The 17,452-nt window shown below is 33.4% G+C and overlaps 2 protein-coding genes across 4 annotated transcripts in view; one reads left to right on the plus strand and one right to left on the minus strand.

Moving 5' to 3' along the window:
• The window catches only part of Indy (tricarboxylate transporter protein I'm not dead yet), a 43,151-nt gene extending 33,968 nt beyond the window's left edge, over window positions 1-9,183 (minus strand). For both annotated transcript variants that reach the window (XM_076128140.1, XM_076128138.1), the window contains exon 1: window positions 8,924-9,183. The gene's annotated coding sequence lies outside the window, so the exon portion shown is untranslated. The remainder of the gene's footprint in view (window positions 1-8,923) is intronic.
• The window catches only part of PIG-S (phosphatidylinositol glycan anchor biosynthesis class S), a 65,463-nt gene that overhangs the window by 21,986 nt on the left and 26,025 nt on the right, over window positions 1-17,452 (plus strand). Inside the window, exon 1 of one of the 2 annotated variants that reach the window (XM_076128142.1) lies at window positions 9,142-9,268. The exons of the other annotated variant lie outside the window; for it this stretch is intronic. Coding sequence (XP_075984257.1) covers window positions 9,262-9,268 — 7 coding nt within the window. The 5' untranslated portion in view covers window positions 9,142-9,261. Of the gene's footprint in view, window positions 1-9,141; window positions 9,269-17,452 lie in introns of those variants that run through there. 2 annotated transcript variants of the gene reach the window in all.

A 17,452-nucleotide genomic window follows, 5' to 3' on the forward strand; every position in this document is an offset into this window, starting at 1 on the left:
ATGTCATTTCTAAAACCACTGCCCCTGCATTAATCGCAACGCAGCTTTCATTCACCAATCACGTTACATTATCAAGACATTTCGTGGATTCTTATCTCGTCCATTACACGACCATTATAAATGGCATGTGATCATAATTACTATGATATTCAATACAGCTGTGTTATGTTAATTTATATCATCCGACGCGCACCTGACACTTGATCCTCAATGAAAGATCACGTTTTATTATGTGTGGCCCGAGAATGATACCCTGTTGTACACCTAAGTTATATTGAGAGCATTAAATGCAATGTTTCTTTTCCGTCAAGTTTAATTAATTATTATTCATCATCATTATTGGCCTGTATACATCTATTGCAGATGATTAAGGTGGCGTGAGGTAGAATAAGTGCACTTTCGTTCATGGCACAAAAGGCCTATGTGGGCAACCGCGAACACATTTACGACAGATGAAAGTAATTAGCAAGATATATATAAAACAAGTAAGAGAAAATGTGCCTTTTTTGTATTAAAAGTGCAAAATAGCACTAACATAAACCATAACAACAATTTCGCTGTCATCAAACGTTTCAATGAAAACAACCGTATACTTAGTTTCATTCATAAACTTATTTTTTGTTTCACCACATGCCATAGTAACAGTTTTTGCTGCATACTTTTTGCTGTAGAATCTTTAAGTCACGTACAACAATATAAAGTTATGTAATAGATCTAACGAAATTACGATAACTGTCACTTTCGTGCTGAAAAACATTTCAGACTAATTTGTCACGGTCGTTTAAAGTAATATAACTTTATAGTTAACACGACAACACGATTACCGGTGCAATAGTCTTTTTTAAAGGTGTAAATTTATGGCTGTTGGTTGTTATGTAATGTTTATGTAGTGGTGTTAAATCGCGTTTCTAAGGAATAAACGACAAACAGTTGTAACACGTGTCGAAGTTTGTTAATATAATGTATCAGCTGTGCTGAAAGCAATTCGAGGGGACACTCAGCAAAGACATTACATACAATGATCTTATTTTGTGATATGCAAAGATATTAGGTTCGAAGTTTTATTCAGCACAAAATAGAGAGATAATCTCTAATGGAGAACTGTAGTCTCCATCTGTCTTTATAGAAACAAGGCTAGATATTTATTTTAACCCAACACTATCCTACTGCTTGGCAAGTGTCTCCTTGCTCAGCAGTGGTACATTCATGCGTTTCCTTGCCCAGCAGGCCTAGCTATCAGTGTCACAAGTCCCGAACGAGGAATAATAAGAGTTGAATATTATTTTAATCGTCAGTTGGCTTATTCTTACTTAAATTTTCTTTCCAACTGCACGATAAGCAATCAATCAACTCGAGTATAACGACATGTCTGCCGACATCCTGTTTATCGACATTCGATGTCATTTGAGACCCTATTATTGTCGATCGAGTAAACAATCCAAATAAACAGTAATTGGACCAATTAATTTCAAACAAGACTGAGAAAACATTCGGTTTTATTGTTTGGCGTTGTAGTAAATTTATCTGCTATGGTTATATCTGCTATGAAGTAAAGGTTGTAGGTAGTAGGAAGGAAGGTAAAGTCAAAGGTAGTACACCTTTGACTTTACCTTTACATTATTTGCAGCTTTTATCTAGCAACTCATTCTGATTACATTATTCATGTCTGTTTTTTGACTCTAGTCTTCTCCTGAAGCACTATCTCTTTTTCGTCTTTTTTTTTTTTGATAAGACTACTCCCCCACTGAAAATTGATCTTATATCGCGGGGACTATTACAAACATACAAACAACAGACACAAAGCACAACCAGACCCGAAACAATGTATTTGTGGATCGTACAAATAATTGCTCCGTGTGTCAATCGAACCCATGAGCTCCCGACGCAATGGTATTGGCGTAGTGACCTAAACCACTGCGCCACGGAGGCAGTCAATCTGCCTAAAAATTATGATTATCCCATTTTACATGATCTAGTTTTTAATAGGTCCTGTATATTTCTCGTTAAGCAATAGTTATGATTTCAGTGCACTCAGACGATGTCGTCAACTTTGCCGCGGACGGCCTTGACTGTCTCATATCAATGGCATGGCTATTGTCTTCAATCATAGCAATATCACGGACATTGTAAACAATTATGAAGCAAAAACTACACTTAAATAGAATCAATTAGTTACTACTACTATAGTAAAAGATATCCGGGAAGATCTTATACGAATTTTTTCAATCGTTGCAAAGATAAAAACTTAATTTTTTTTTTAAATTGATTTTCTTTGTCCTCGCGTTACACTTCGTCGGGAATAAAAAAGTTGAATGAACTGATATTGAACCTTCTTTAATGGTCCAAAGTAAAGTTACCACTGTGTACAAAAATAACAAGAATTTGGACGAAAATAACTTTTAATGCATTTCTTTTTATATCTCTACCGGTTTTTATTGATACTTTACGATTAATCGATTTATTACTATCAAAATTATTTAGTTCTGTAATTAGACGTCAAAAGCTTTCATTTTCCTGGATCGTAATGTTAATAGATTATGCAGGCAGGCATTGCAAATAAATTAATAGTTGCTAACTTGCTAACGATTTTTACATAATTCAACATTTTAAATACTAATTTGAAATACATTACTGCAATTTAAAACCAACACTTGTACGGCTGGTGTCAAAACAAAGGTGAACTTTGTACTTGCCACTAAACATACATTATACAGAACTGCTCAGGTATTCTGATCATATTTCAATTAACTTACGATTGACGATGCACATTTACACTTTAAATCGTGCCTTGAGAATACCATCAATTACTTATATTCAGCTATTCGTCTTATAAGCAGTTAAGGGCAAATAACTTTTGCAGAATTCAAAATTGTACCTTCATTGTGCAAAAGTCACAAAGGATTTTTGCCGTATTTTTTTTTTTGGGGGCAGCATAATGAACACCTACAGTAAACAAAATTGGTAGTTGTAAACTCAAAACCTTGAATTACGGAATAACCTTTTCAGAAACACCAACTGTTGGATTTCTTACGTCATGTTGAGGAAAACGTTAACATTATTAACATTTGCGTGTGTTTCCTCGCTTTCTTTTCCACAGATATGAATCTTGTTTACTAACAGTAGTTAGGGCTTCGGCATTACGCAGTGCGGTCACGTTAGCTCGCGCTGCAACCTTAGTAAACATCTGTGTGGTTTGTACGACATTGATTGCGACACCAGTTGTAGGTACTGAGATCATTCCACCGTACACATGTTCTAAGAATAATGGAACAGCGATGTAGATTGTTATGGCTAGGAAAATCATTCTTCGTCCTTTAGCAAATTTAAATATAGGTTTCTTCTTTAAGTTAAGGATGGTTTAGATTATAGAAGACGGTTTAGATCTGTTTTCTATGGTAAGATGTATTTAGGGCAATATGTTCACTCGCTATGAAGTACATGCGACTCATGTAGTAATCGACGAAAGATTTTAATATAATCTTTTTAAATATTAAATTATTATTTAGAAGAGGGAAATTTCATATACCTTCGGGTACAACAGGTATGATTTTTTATATGTTTATGTAGACGCTAACTTAAGCATAAATAGACAAACGACGTTGTTATTGAAAACAAACATGAATAGGAAAATACCGTTCATGTGCATTTCAAAATAGAAAACCACTTGGTAGAATTGAATGAATAACATAGTGTTTGTCGCGATAAAATTACTAATCCATTAATTATAGTCGTTGCAGTCTTCTTCTTATCGTATGGTTAGTGGTCAACCAAGTGTCAAAGTTGTTCAAGCCGCCCGAGAGGCCTTTGACATGGCTTATAGCAGTAATTAATATTGTTATCTAAGTATCTGTTTATTGTTACAACTATAGCCGGTTATTCATTTTTATAATCATTAAATCCTTTAAATCTTTATGTTTTGCGTTTTTCCGGCTCTGAGTGGATGCCATGATTTGTGCTCTAAAGCCATGCCAATTAAAGATAGTGTCATTACATTTTCAACATTTTGACTGAAAATTTATAAAATTTAAACGTTATACTAACATTATGACGGTAAAAATTGTACCTATATACAAAATTGTACCTTACGCGTTTTCACAATGTCTTTATCTGAAAATTGTTCTTGCGGCCTTACGCCCAATTGATAATGAAACAAGTTTTTGAAATTTCTAATTTTAATTTAACCAGCCCGCACTTAGCCAGCGTGGTGAACTCAAGGCCTAACCCCTCATTCGAGAGTAGACCCTTACCCTGCAGTGGGATAGTAATATAAAATATTTTTTTAGTTTATTTCTCTTTAAATATGAATTAATGTTGAATCCCTATGAATGTTGAGTGACAAGTGTACGATTATGTAAGTAGTGTAAGTATCTATGCTCAGGGCACCGGTGTTATCATTTTAATTGAAATTACATGCATTTGTCAGCGCTTCGTCAGTTATGACTTTGACATTGACATTGAACATTTCACTTTTTATTAACTACGATTTTTTAAAAGTAGAACATTAAACATGAAACATCTTGCCGCCGATAGGGGAATTTGGAAGGGTAGGGGGGAGGCTTTTGACCAGCAGTGGGAAACTCAAACAGTCTAAGGAAAAAAAAGAACAAAGAAAAATTGTTTGTAATAAAGTGCAAACATATTCGATGGCAGGTATGGATGTGAATAAAGCAAGAGAAGTTTCTAAGTGACGTTCTCTCGTCTCTGCCTACCCGTATGGTAAGAAGGCGTGGTTTTATGTATGTATATATTCCATGTTAAATGAAGATCTCAATATAAATGATAGTAGTCTTACACAAGAACAATCCACAATACATTTTTAATTATCAACGCTAATTTACCGTGGCAATTTGGCTTGTAGTTATTTGATCAAGTGTCATACTGCAGACTTTTATCAGACTTCGGAAACATAGTAACGTAAAAATTCACGAGTAAGAACACAACGATAGTATATGAGTGCAGAAAATTAACATGCATTTGTAAATATCGAAGTAAAGGCTAACGATAAACCTACAACCTACATTTAGATACATAATATGTGGTAGATCTTATGAAAACTAGCAGTTTTATGTTCTCTAATCCACTACGACTTTCTGAAGCCGAGAAATCTCATGGATTTAATTGCTGTCACACATTGTATCAAACAATTTGATGGGATAGTTCGCATGTATCGTTGCATTGAAAACGTGAGCGCCTTTTCTTTAAGCTGTTATACTGAAATCTCTTATTTTTTCGAAATTCTGACGAGGGATTAGAGAAGGTATTTGCAGGGGTTTTTTTTTTCTAAGCTACTAGCTGGTTGATCCCTTTTTGCTGAGATTTTAAAAATCTGCTACCAGAAATGATGAGGTCCCAAAAAATTTGCTGTGTTTTAATCGTCAACATAAAATATGGAACAACGAACGTAAAATATAAATGAAACAAAATCTAGCTCATCCATTTTCTTTCTTCGTCAAAAATTAAATCTAGTATTTTCTTTGTATTCCTCTAAATTAATTTCTGTAATCCGTTTCATGTTTACCCGGAATCATGTCTTTGTGCGTTCGTGAATCACTGGTTTATATTTAACATAAAGTTTAATACACTCGGAAATATATTTATTTGTCTTATTATATGTATTGTCTTGATAGTTTTTGTATGCAGGAAACGTGGGTAGTGCTTTTATTATTTTCGTATTATAATTATGAATCTTTTTAATATTGTTTTGATTGACGCTAAGGTCTTTGTTGTTCAAGTTAGTGTTTTTAATTCATATTTATACAGATATTTGCAATTCTTCTGGGTCTTGGGACTATCTGTTATACATACCCATATTCAAGTTCTGCGTTCTACAAACGATAAAAAAAGCTTTTAAACCTTATACTTTATAATAAATCAATGTTTTTGGTATATCATCATACCTTTCCTCATTTATATGTAACCATGAGTTTACAACTTGAAAATTTCCACCGATTGGTGATTCAGTGGAAGGTTCCTTTATTATGCTTAAATTGAAATAACATTCTCATAAACCATAGTAGCGAAGTGTTTGTTAATTTTATTATCCAACTAATTATTTATATTTTTACGACAAAATAATCTCGATTCCTTACCTTATTAACACATAAAATACTCGTAACGTTGTTAGAATAAAGCGAATCCACATTTTAACACTAAATATTTTCTTTGGAAAGCTTTCCGTGAGTAGTCTTCTTCTTCTTCTTATCGTATGGTTAGTGGTAGTCAGTAATGCCAACGTAACATAGTAAACATATTCGTCACAAGTTCCTAGACTTCATAACGAGTATATGGAAATGCACTAAATGTAGTACGGAGCAGTACACTGTTTAAACGGGAGCAACGTTTTGCATTGACCTTTCCATACCTTCGCTCATCGTGTTTCATTCTCAATAAATCAGTGGCGACTCACAAAGAGGAATCAAGTTCGCATGTTTTGAGAATATTTACATTTCATTTCCTCTCAATCTTACTAATATTATACATGCGAAAATTGTTTCTTACTCTTTCACGCAAAAATACTGAATGATTTTTTATGAAATTTGGTACATAGATAAATTATAACCTGGAGTAACACATATGACTAGTTTTTATCCTGGAAAATCTCTATTTGCTTAGACATAATTGCAAACGAAAGCTAGTTCTGTAAAAATATGTTATCTGTATTCATTCACATTTGTGTAAAGGTCACAAACCTCTGAGATCAGATAGCTCAATCTTGATCTAGATATAGTATACGAAGAGCAGTTTTTTTAAAGTCTAGACCGTATAATTTATTCATCAGAATATGTAGAATTTGTGCGTCATTTTACGGGAAATTCAATTCCTTTAGTTTCCTTAATTCTTCATCTATTCCTACACTAATATTCCTTGTTTTTTCTGTCTTTATCAAGATATGCAAAACCACCATGACATAACAACACCGTTAGCATTAATCATTAATAATTTACACTATGTCGTCGTAAACGTTTGCCTTGAATTAAATTCGTCACAGCTGTCCACCATGTTATAACTATTCGTCAATTTTGTCTCAAAAATGTGAAAACATAACACATTTATGATGTAAGTAACGTTATAGTTCTGTTTTCTATTCTATTTATAACATTACCACGCTTTCTTTTATATAGATTTTATTATCATTGAATTATTTGTTCAAATGATATCTGTTTCAAAGGTAACATAGGGCATTCAGTCAATGTCTGCCCATTAGGTCAGTATAAGTCACTGTACAAGTGTATTGCCGCTTTGTTTCACTTACTGCAAATAAACAGTTATCTAGCAACCTTGAATGTGGTGTAAAATACTCATAAATTGCACATCGATATTAAAATATTGTTAGATAATACATTTTGAGTAATGGAGACTATGCAAATGTAAAATTTTAAACGAATTCATCATCGTCATTGTAGACGATGCAAATATATTATGACGCTTGTATTTTTCGTTCGACGGCAATTGAAATTTGATCATAGCTCTAGTGTATAGCAAAGTAATGCTTTTTTAGAAGATTCTATATTATATTGTTACGATAAAGCCTATATTTATTCTCAAATAAATAAGTCTATAAAGATAGTCATAACTTTTAAACTCTCGCGTTGCATGTTTAAGGTATAATAGAATACGGGAATTAACGCGAAGTACTTTCAAGTTATTTTAGACTTTTCTTTACAAATACTTGATTTCACGATAAACCCATTTATTTCGAGCTTCGATTTAGCTCTATCTAAAAGTATTTTCACAAGTTCTTTCATATCTATAAGTATTTTCAACGCGATACACTCGAGATTCTCCCGTAGCTTTATTTGTTTACGTATTCTAACCAGGACGAATCCTGACCTACATACTGTTTCGTGTGTTCATCAATTCGCTGAGATTCAGACGATAGAATCTTTTCCAGATACTATTTTAAATATGTATCGTTTTATTTTAGGCTGGTCTGAATTAGACGGCGATCTTTTCTTGATTCATAAGTATATTTTGTCGTTTATTTAATCTTCTCATCTCTTTGTTTTTAACAGAATTCTTGCATATTTTTTTAAATTTTATTACATGTCATTGCCATTTCTCAAAATGTAACCATCTTTAACCGTTTTTGACATTATGTTGTCTCAAAACAATCTTAAGTAATAATAGTTGCGTGCCGATAAAACTGCGTTTTAGCTAGTTTATCGTCATCTACAAACTAAAGCACTAGCAGCCTATAAATCTAGTAATAAATATCTCCTAGAATATATCGGTAAAGTTAATTAAATACAGATTAACGGAGCCATAAAGCTCTCGTCGTAACCAGTCGCAATGTCAGGGTCTTATGTATGATGTCATATATATGTTATAGTTTTCCTTCAGATAATGAAGTATGGCTTTTAGAATTATTAGGGAATTCTTTAGCTGTTGTTCCTGGTTTAAATATAATATTATATTATGTAAGTTTCATAGGTATGCTGCTACTTATATAGTGGTCTGATTCTTGTATATAATCGTTGCTTAATGTCTCGTAATTTGGTAGTTACTTCTAATTTAATGTATTTAAATAATTTTGTTAGTTGAATGTTAAGCAGGTTGAATTTGAACAAAAGAGATCAATGACAATATTGATTGTATGCAAATTGATTTTGAAAATTCTTTTGTTTTACTCGATTTTATTTTTCTTGTAGATTGTGTGACATTAGATTAATGATTAGACAATTGCATGAACCTTGTTAATTATTTTTTGATTAAGCACTCGATATTTAATTTTATTTTTAAATAGGTACCTATATTTTATGTGACGACGAAAGTTAAATAACTTTTTTTTTATAATGCAATGTACTCGTAACACTTTTAAATAATTAATTATCACTATTATTCTTTAAATTTACACTTTTCATAAGAATATGCTACATTTAAATTTCTTCATAACACATGCTATTTAAAATATATAAAATCTTACCGATTTAATTCGTATAATCCTTTGCGTCTTCAAGAAAACTGGCACCTGGCGTTGTAGATGAAAATAACACTACACGAATATAGTTTTAGCAATAATAATTATTCACAGTGCGAAAATGTTTATTTAAGCGCGTAAATACGGCGAGCAGTCGTGCATCCCCTGCAGCACGCGGGCACACACTGACCTGCAAACTGACTGAGCGCCGGACGCTCCCGCGCTTTTTTCTCTACGACAGTACTCCGTGTCAGGCAAAGCGAATGCGTCGCATTCAGCCTATTTATTTTTAATTTCTATCCAATGTGTGTGAACCTCCTCCGTTACGACTGCTACACGTGACAATGACAGGTCAGTATTTAAACAGACAGATGCAAATATTGTTTTGCTCTTTACGGGACTTACGGGTGTATTATAGCCAGTGATAATTTGAGGTTATGTTAGGTTAGCGCGTTAACCCGCTACGTCTCTATGTACGCTGTACTTTGCCGGTTTAATATATTTGCTTCGAAGCTTGGAATAAGCAATAACATGAACGTGTAATTACGGAACTAGTCTGGACATTAATGCCAGTGCCTGTCTCTACGAAATATAAGCAACATAGAATGTTTCCCAAGAACATAAATTATAGTCTTCCGCAGTTTTGACGTTATTAATAGGTACTTAGATCTTGTATACTGAAAAAATATATATGACAGCCCTTGGTTAACTTTTTTACTCTATCGTAGGAACTTTATCATAAAGGTTACTATAACAAAATTAAACTTACATTATCCTGTAAAACTATACTACATAAATGTACTAAGGAAACTGTCCACAATAATCACACCATTATATTTTTTTAAATATCGTATTCGTGACGGCACAGCCAATTATAATGTTATTCAATCATACAGGAAGCCAAGTAAAATGTCCTAGCAACCTTTTACTAGGCTTAACTCTTGCTAGACAACAACGGGCACTGTTTTACGAGGCCACCGATCTACATCGGTGCCCTGCTGACTGGCCATTATAACTGTAGTTTTATAGACACAGAATTAATGGCATAAGCTTCGAAATCAGTGAGAGATCTAGGTGAATAAATTATAAAAACTCGAGTAAATTATTAGATTCTTGCATCAAAATTTCTAAATATGTTCCCGGGTTTTGACTCTTTTTGTATCTAATCAGAAGCGTCGTTATACTGAATCGTGTTATTAATTCCATCCATATAGTATACTAGCTTTTACCCGCGACTTTCCCATTTTCCCTTGGGAATGCGTCATTTTCCCGGGGTAAAAAGTAGCCTGTGTCCTTTCTCAGGTATCAAAATACCTCCATACCAAATTCCATGCAAATTGGTTTAGGCGTGATTGAGTAACAGACAGACAGACAGACAGAGTTACTTTCGCATTTATAATATTAGTATGGATAGTACACGTTTTCTTCTTACAAGTGAGTCGTCGAGCCGTCACATGAAATTTCCTTTCTCCCAAATCATCCTAAACACTTTTGCTTAAAGTCTTCCGGAGCCTTCTTCTATACTTCTACTACCTCTAAGGCAGTCCATATTATCTAATCTATCATCACTTTTTTATTTCCTAATCATTCTCGAATATACTTCTGCTACCACTAGGTCAGTCCATATTACCTAATCTAGCAGCCCTCTTTTTATTTCCTGAGCACTCCCATTAGAGACTCTCTGCCTAAATCTTGAAGCAACACACCAGAGCCTTCATAATCAAGACTGCATTTTTCACTGCCTATATCACCATCGTCATGTTTTCCTATTTTTTACGTGATATAATCATAATGATAAACACTTCTGCCTACACATAATTATAAATGGTTGGTCACCCAGACTGATCCACGACCGGTTTTCTGTTGTTTGTGAATGTAAATAGGCTTGTACTATGAGCTTGGAACTGATATTTGTTTTTTGATGTTAAATTAATTAGGAAGCAATCAGGTTTCTTTTTGGCCAGCGTCAAATTAGTTGCTACTGGAACTAAATGCTTAATGTTCGATTAAAAAATAGATTGTTTTGATAATGTAGATAAGCTTTTCGATGTAATTATTTATGACGACTCTCTTTAAGTATCGTCTGTTTTTCGACGAGTCCCGGGTAGGTATGCTTTTTTAATCACTTAACCTTTTTCCAAAAATAAAAATTCTGTCTATGATTGATTAAACAAGAAACAATTGTGTGATATCCTAATATGTATGTATTTTTATATGATTGATTTAGTTACATAGTAAAATGTAAAACAGAAATTCAAGAATTCGTTAATTAGTTTGTGTTTTGACGTAGTCTAGTGTTTTTAATGTATTATTTATATATTTTAATTTATTTAGTTTGTACCAATACCGTAATCAGAATTAATTATTGACGCTGTTCCTTAATCAGACTAACAAAGAAAAAAGTAGTTTTTTGCTTTGACGTCGCATTGCTTAATAGATAAAATAAATCATTAACATTGTATTACCTTAGTTATTTTTTAAATGTTAAAATATAATGCGTTTTAGCACAGTCGTGTACAAATACTTTTATTTTTATTTCCTATTTACTACAGATTTTTACTGCTCGTTTAACCTAACTTAAACTGATAGTGAATTGAGCTTTCACAATGCGAATTTAGCAATAAATCCAGCAGTGAGCCACATATTTGTATCACAATAAACCTACTTATATAAACGCATTTGCTTGGAGATTGTTTTCCATAACACACCTACATTAATATACAAGTGATAATGAGATAATTTTTACTACTTTCTTAATTAAGACTCTTTATCTTTGAGTTCAAAAAGCGTTCGACAATTTATTGGTACTGCAATCTCACTGAACTTGATTTGTAACAATAATTCGACAAATGCACCTGGCTTGAATATAGTTTCTTCAATTCAATGTAATTCTCAAATATAAATACCTCAATCTTTTCTAGCTTAAAAAGAGCATGCGTCTTTTCTTAAGATTTTCTTTTTTTGATAACATTCACATGCTATATTATAATGAAACAGGTCTTAAACGTAATTGTAAATTAAAGCTTATGTTACCTTTTTTATTTACTCAACGTTAATTTCCTTCAGGTTTTTCTTGCTCCAGAATATTGATCCACGCCTTCTTTTCTACTCTTGCGATAAAACACTTTAATTTGAGCTTATAGAAGTCTATAACATCAGTTCTTTACGTTACAGATCTCGGATATTATTCATTAAAATAAAATGCATAGAATTGAATCCTGCACCAGTATGTTATCAGTAAAATAATCATATAAAAACCAAAATAGTGGTGACCCGCTGGCCTTGATTTTATTACTTTGACTCGGTCGAGTTTTATCGCAGAAGTCACATGCCAATCAGCTGTATATAACGTTATGTAATCCATTGTTATTTACTAAAATGTATACAAACGATGCGATAATGTTACATTTTTAGCTAAATGCATCGCTTGTTCTTGAGGTAGAATATAGAAGATATTTCATAACTATTAAACTTCTATATAATATTTAACTGTAAACTTTCTAACCTGAATATTCACTATTATTTATTGCTACACTACTGCATTACTGCGAGACACAGCCTATGCAACGTGCCCTGAAACTTTGAGAAAATCAATTTATCTAACGTTTTAATTGCATTTTATCGAAATTGTTACCTTAAGCTTAACCTAGCTCTGAAATAAATCTCAATTTTAACTCTCAATCCGTATTTGTGTATTGTGTAAGAGTATTATGTGCAAAAACATGATAATGCGTACTTTCGTTTATCGTATAAAATCTGTATGCAATGACTAAATAAACTAGCGATGCTTATAAAATTCCAGTTCTATATTTAACCCGTTATCACACGTTTGGTGCTCAGATATAATAGCATGAAACTCATTTAAAAGTTCATGACTACATCACATGACTCAGACTATTATAAAATACCTTCGTCATCCTACTGCCGAATTAAAAATTTACTAAATTTTTCTCTCGAGCCCGCACCTGAATACGTTATAAGCCCTTAACTAAAATATTTTATAATCCAGTATCCACCACTCAGGCAAATTTCATTCAAATCAGTTTAGTTTTTAACCTTAGAAGAATCACAAACTCGGTGATAACATCTTTCCGCTTTCCTACAAAACTATTTATTATAGCAACCTTTTACGTTAAAAGCAGACATATAATATTTTTTATAACTTTTCCCATTTCCCTTTTCATCTAAAAGCCTGTCTTCATAAACATCGTAAAGATTTTTATACGAAATATCAATGCTATTGATACAAAAATAGTTCTCTAGGTCTGACCGTGAATGTCTTCCGTCTGCCATGAAACATATGGGTTATATATACAGTATTACGCACTATCGTTTTTGTTACATAACACAATTATTTTCTTTTATTTATATTGCTTTTCTGTTATTGAGTTTGAAGAGCTTCCGCGATTCACAATAATCTCTATTGTCTACTACAAAAGAGATGATATTGTTAAGGAAGAAACAGACTAGATTAATTTATAGATATTAAAATTGTTTGAACAATTTGAATTACTTTGATATAATTATACCACTCTTCGTTTTTCATTCAAAACTATTTCCAATATTACGTAAGGAAAAACAGATGTTTCAGTAGCATTCTTTATTGTTATTATATTCATGCGTAATGAAATAGTCGTAAATATTTTGTATCGGTATAAAAACTACCAGCAAAATACCAAAGACAGTATTTCTTCTATCATATTTCAACGCAGTTCGGTATAAAAAACTACCAGTAAACTTTCAAAGATAGTATTCTTTTTATTACATTTCAACTGTTTAAGTTACGTATGTATCGATAAAGTCAGCAAAGCTCAAAGGGTGTACTTAACAGGAAGAATGTTAGTAAACAATGGCCAAGGAATGCAGTCCCTTCGTGTGGGGAATCCCAACATGCGATACACTTGTCCGTAATGCCAATGAGTTACTATAAACCATGACTGGCAATTTCTGAAGTTGATAACTTAAGTATGGACAACTTTCAACTCAAAACACACGTATGTATAAGACATACTTTGTGTGCATCGAAAAATGCTAATTTCGGCGTTTAAGTTTTATTATCACGTAAGTCATTTTACGCAACCTTTCAGGAGACATTTTAATTTCGTCAATTCAATGACATCAAAATGTTATATGGTGATAGAACTTAAACGACGATTTGTCAAAGCCTTAAACCTACTCTTGAAACATGATATCCTCATTTTTGTGATCATTTTGTAAGCCTTCTCCCTTTACACCAACCATATTCTCTGCTATTCCAGTCCAGACATTCTGTACTTAATTTTTAAAAAATGCCTATTCATCGTAACAGTAAACGTGAAGTCAAAGATCACTAGTACAGCCTAAAGACAAAACAATTAAAAAGCAGCTACAATACACAAGTGCTGACAAAGGTCACGTAGAGTCTCAGTGACGTCACGAGGCGGGCCGCCACACCCACCGCGACGCAGTTCGTACGCGAATGAACGCTCAGCTTGTGCAACAAACCAACATACTGACTACACTTCCGTGCCCACGAGGAAAACGTATGTGAACTAAAAAATACGGGCTAATTTGTAATCTAATGCCTCCATTGTTCCGGTGAAATGGAGTAATACATCGTATTGTCCAGTCATTGTAACAGTTTTAACGTGGTAGTTTTCAGGACTTATTCGTTTCATCCTTGACATGTTTCTTAGTTTAGATATAAAACTGAATATAAAGTGTTTTCCCATGCAAATCTGACATCAATGACTGTAATAGTAAATAACGCAAAATTTCGTTCAAAACATTGAAGAATTTAAAGGCCTGTAGAAATCATATGAAGATTTTACATCGCTGAAGAACATGTCGGAATTATTTTTATTTTTTAGGTCCTGGGTTTAGAAAACTCTACATTATTTGGAGCCCAAAAATTCAAAGGACAGAAGATTGATTGATAATAGTTTGGAATGAATAGTGATTTCCCCCCTTTGTAAAGGGAACAAAACATGTGATTTATTACACCTGTTCCCATAAGCCTCTGAGTCATACACAGTCACCCCATTTACTAACCCCTCCGTTCTCCCTCTATGGAATAAAAGTATTACACTTATAATCCTGGGACAATCATTTCCTCCCCTACAAAGAGACGAAATCGATACAGCTTCAAAGAAAACTCGAAAAATCTTCAAGACTCCAAATCTGACAATTTAAATTGAAATCATGCGATAGAGAAATCGGCGGGTGGCTATTTTCAATCAATTCTCTTTCTACCAATTGCTACCTAAGTACCTAATGATCTAATACATTTGAATACTGTTACTATTTATTAATTCTACCTTTGTCATTTTATTATTCGTTCCTCAACGACTTTTCTGCTGACCTATTTTATAAACGAAGTGCCCTCCCTTTCGTTTTGGTAAAAAACTACGTCTGACCTATGTTATTCTTCTTTCTTTTTTTCTTAGAGCATCCTACACTAATCAAACTTGCATTGATTGATTAACTTTATTAACTATCTATTGACTTATCGGTCGTAAATCGTAATAGTCGTCGATTGAACCATTGATTGATGATCAATCCATTGGTCTAGTAACATCTTCAAAAATTGTGATAAAAAGTTTTGAGAAATATAAACAAACGCACTACGCATTTCCAACGCATGCCTATAAACGTGGTCGATCAAGTTTATAGTAATAAACATCAACAATATAAAATATAACGTTGTTTTCATAAACTTTGAACCGTGTACGGCCGTTAACACGTGCCGCGTATCGGGAAGCCCTATTGACACATATGTTACAATATTCCTTATCGCAAACGTAGATTCACACACCTATATAATGATTTGACGGATTCAATGTGGAGTTCTGATGAAGATCATGTACTGATTGAAGTAAGAAGTCATGACAAGCATGCAGATAACCTGTTAAAACATTTAAAGGTGTCTAGAGTTCATAAATTCACGCTTACTGGAGTGTTGAAGTATAGTGTAAATTTCAGGAAAAACTTTTAAATGTTCTAAAAAGAAGCTTCTAGAAATTGAGCTGTAAAGTTAAAATCCAGATTCTTTCTTCTGGACTTATTTGTAATCTGACCAAAAAACGACACGATAGGGCATCCACACACAGTAGCTGTAAGCTAACAATACATATCCTAATTTTATCAGAGCGAGGTGAACCTGTCCTTAAAATATCGGCCAAGAAAGAAAAAGAACACAATCGACCTAGGCTGCAGAATACGTTTACTTTTACCAGTCATTAGTTAAATACTCAAACAAGTTTGAATTTATTGAATCATTTCAATAAACCAAACAAAACATTTTGGGCATTGAAATGATTAATATTGTTACAGTTTGCTTGAGGTAGGCATTTCTGTTATCAATAACATTGTTATGATTTTCCTCCTGTATTATTAATATCGGTACTATATTTGACCACTACCGTAGCTTGCTTTATCTTCAAGGTTTGAAATATAGGTACGATATATTTTTAGGATTTTCTAAACTTATTTTGCTACGAAACCATAGGTATTTCCTGCCTTTCCTGCAGATTATATAATCTTCCTCTTTCAAATTGCTCTATATCTGCCAATACAATAACGATTTAGGGTTCCTTATTCGTTTAGTGTCGTATGGTTAGTGGTGACTGGTGAACCTAGTGTAAACGTTGTTCAAGCCGCCCGAGAAGCCTTTAGCATGGCTTAACGCCTGTTATCTTGGTAGACAACAGCCGGTACCGACTTTTTACGTGCCCTCCAAAGCACGGAGACCCATCTATAAAATGACCGCGGGTTACTTGACCCACTGAGCGCAATTGGCTATGAGACCCTCAAATCGTTTTGAAAACCCGCTATTATCCCAAACACCCAAAGCAATAAGAGATTGAAGTGAATAGCCTATTTTTTTCTTTTACGTCCCTCATTTTTTCCATAGTCATGGGTACTAACTACTTGTATTGTCTATATTTAGATAACTTCACATAGTCTGTCTAATCGATCACCTGACATAGCGGCAGTATTACATCACTTGTGGACATAATTACTGCGTAATACTATTCACACATTGTGACAACTTGTTGTTTAAGGTAATCACTGGTTACACGAACATTTAAAACAAAATATTAGGAATCAAAACGTGACCTAAGGTACTAACCAAGAATGACCAAGAGTTTCTTGCCAGTTCTTGGCATTAGGTCTGTCTTTGATCTTGGAGATAAATTCATCAACTGAAACTTTGACCATCATAGACCAGTCGTATAAACTCCTATACTATAGATATATAGATAAGAATATACTAGAGATAAGTGATATGGATGAAAGGTGTCCTCCGTAAAACCTTGCCCTGAAAAGCCTGTCTTCAAAACTCTACGAAGCTCGTATTCAAAGGCCAATAATACCTAATGTATTGCGATTTTTTTGGAAGCCTTACAAGGCCATTTCAAGGTACCTAATTAAATCCCTAGCCGTACTTTTACGAAAGTTTACAAACAACAGTGTCAAGAGCAGAAGGACCTTAAAATCGAAATTTGGAATCGCGCCACACGGTAAATGTGAGCGAAAGGAAAAAATGGTAGAAAG

The sequence above is a fragment of the Anticarsia gemmatalis genome, chromosome 20 (assembly GCF_050436995.1).
Source record: "Anticarsia gemmatalis isolate Benzon Research Colony breed Stoneville strain chromosome 20, ilAntGemm2 primary, whole genome shotgun sequence".
Lineage (NCBI taxonomy): Eukaryota > Metazoa > Arthropoda > Insecta > Lepidoptera > Erebidae > Anticarsia > Anticarsia gemmatalis.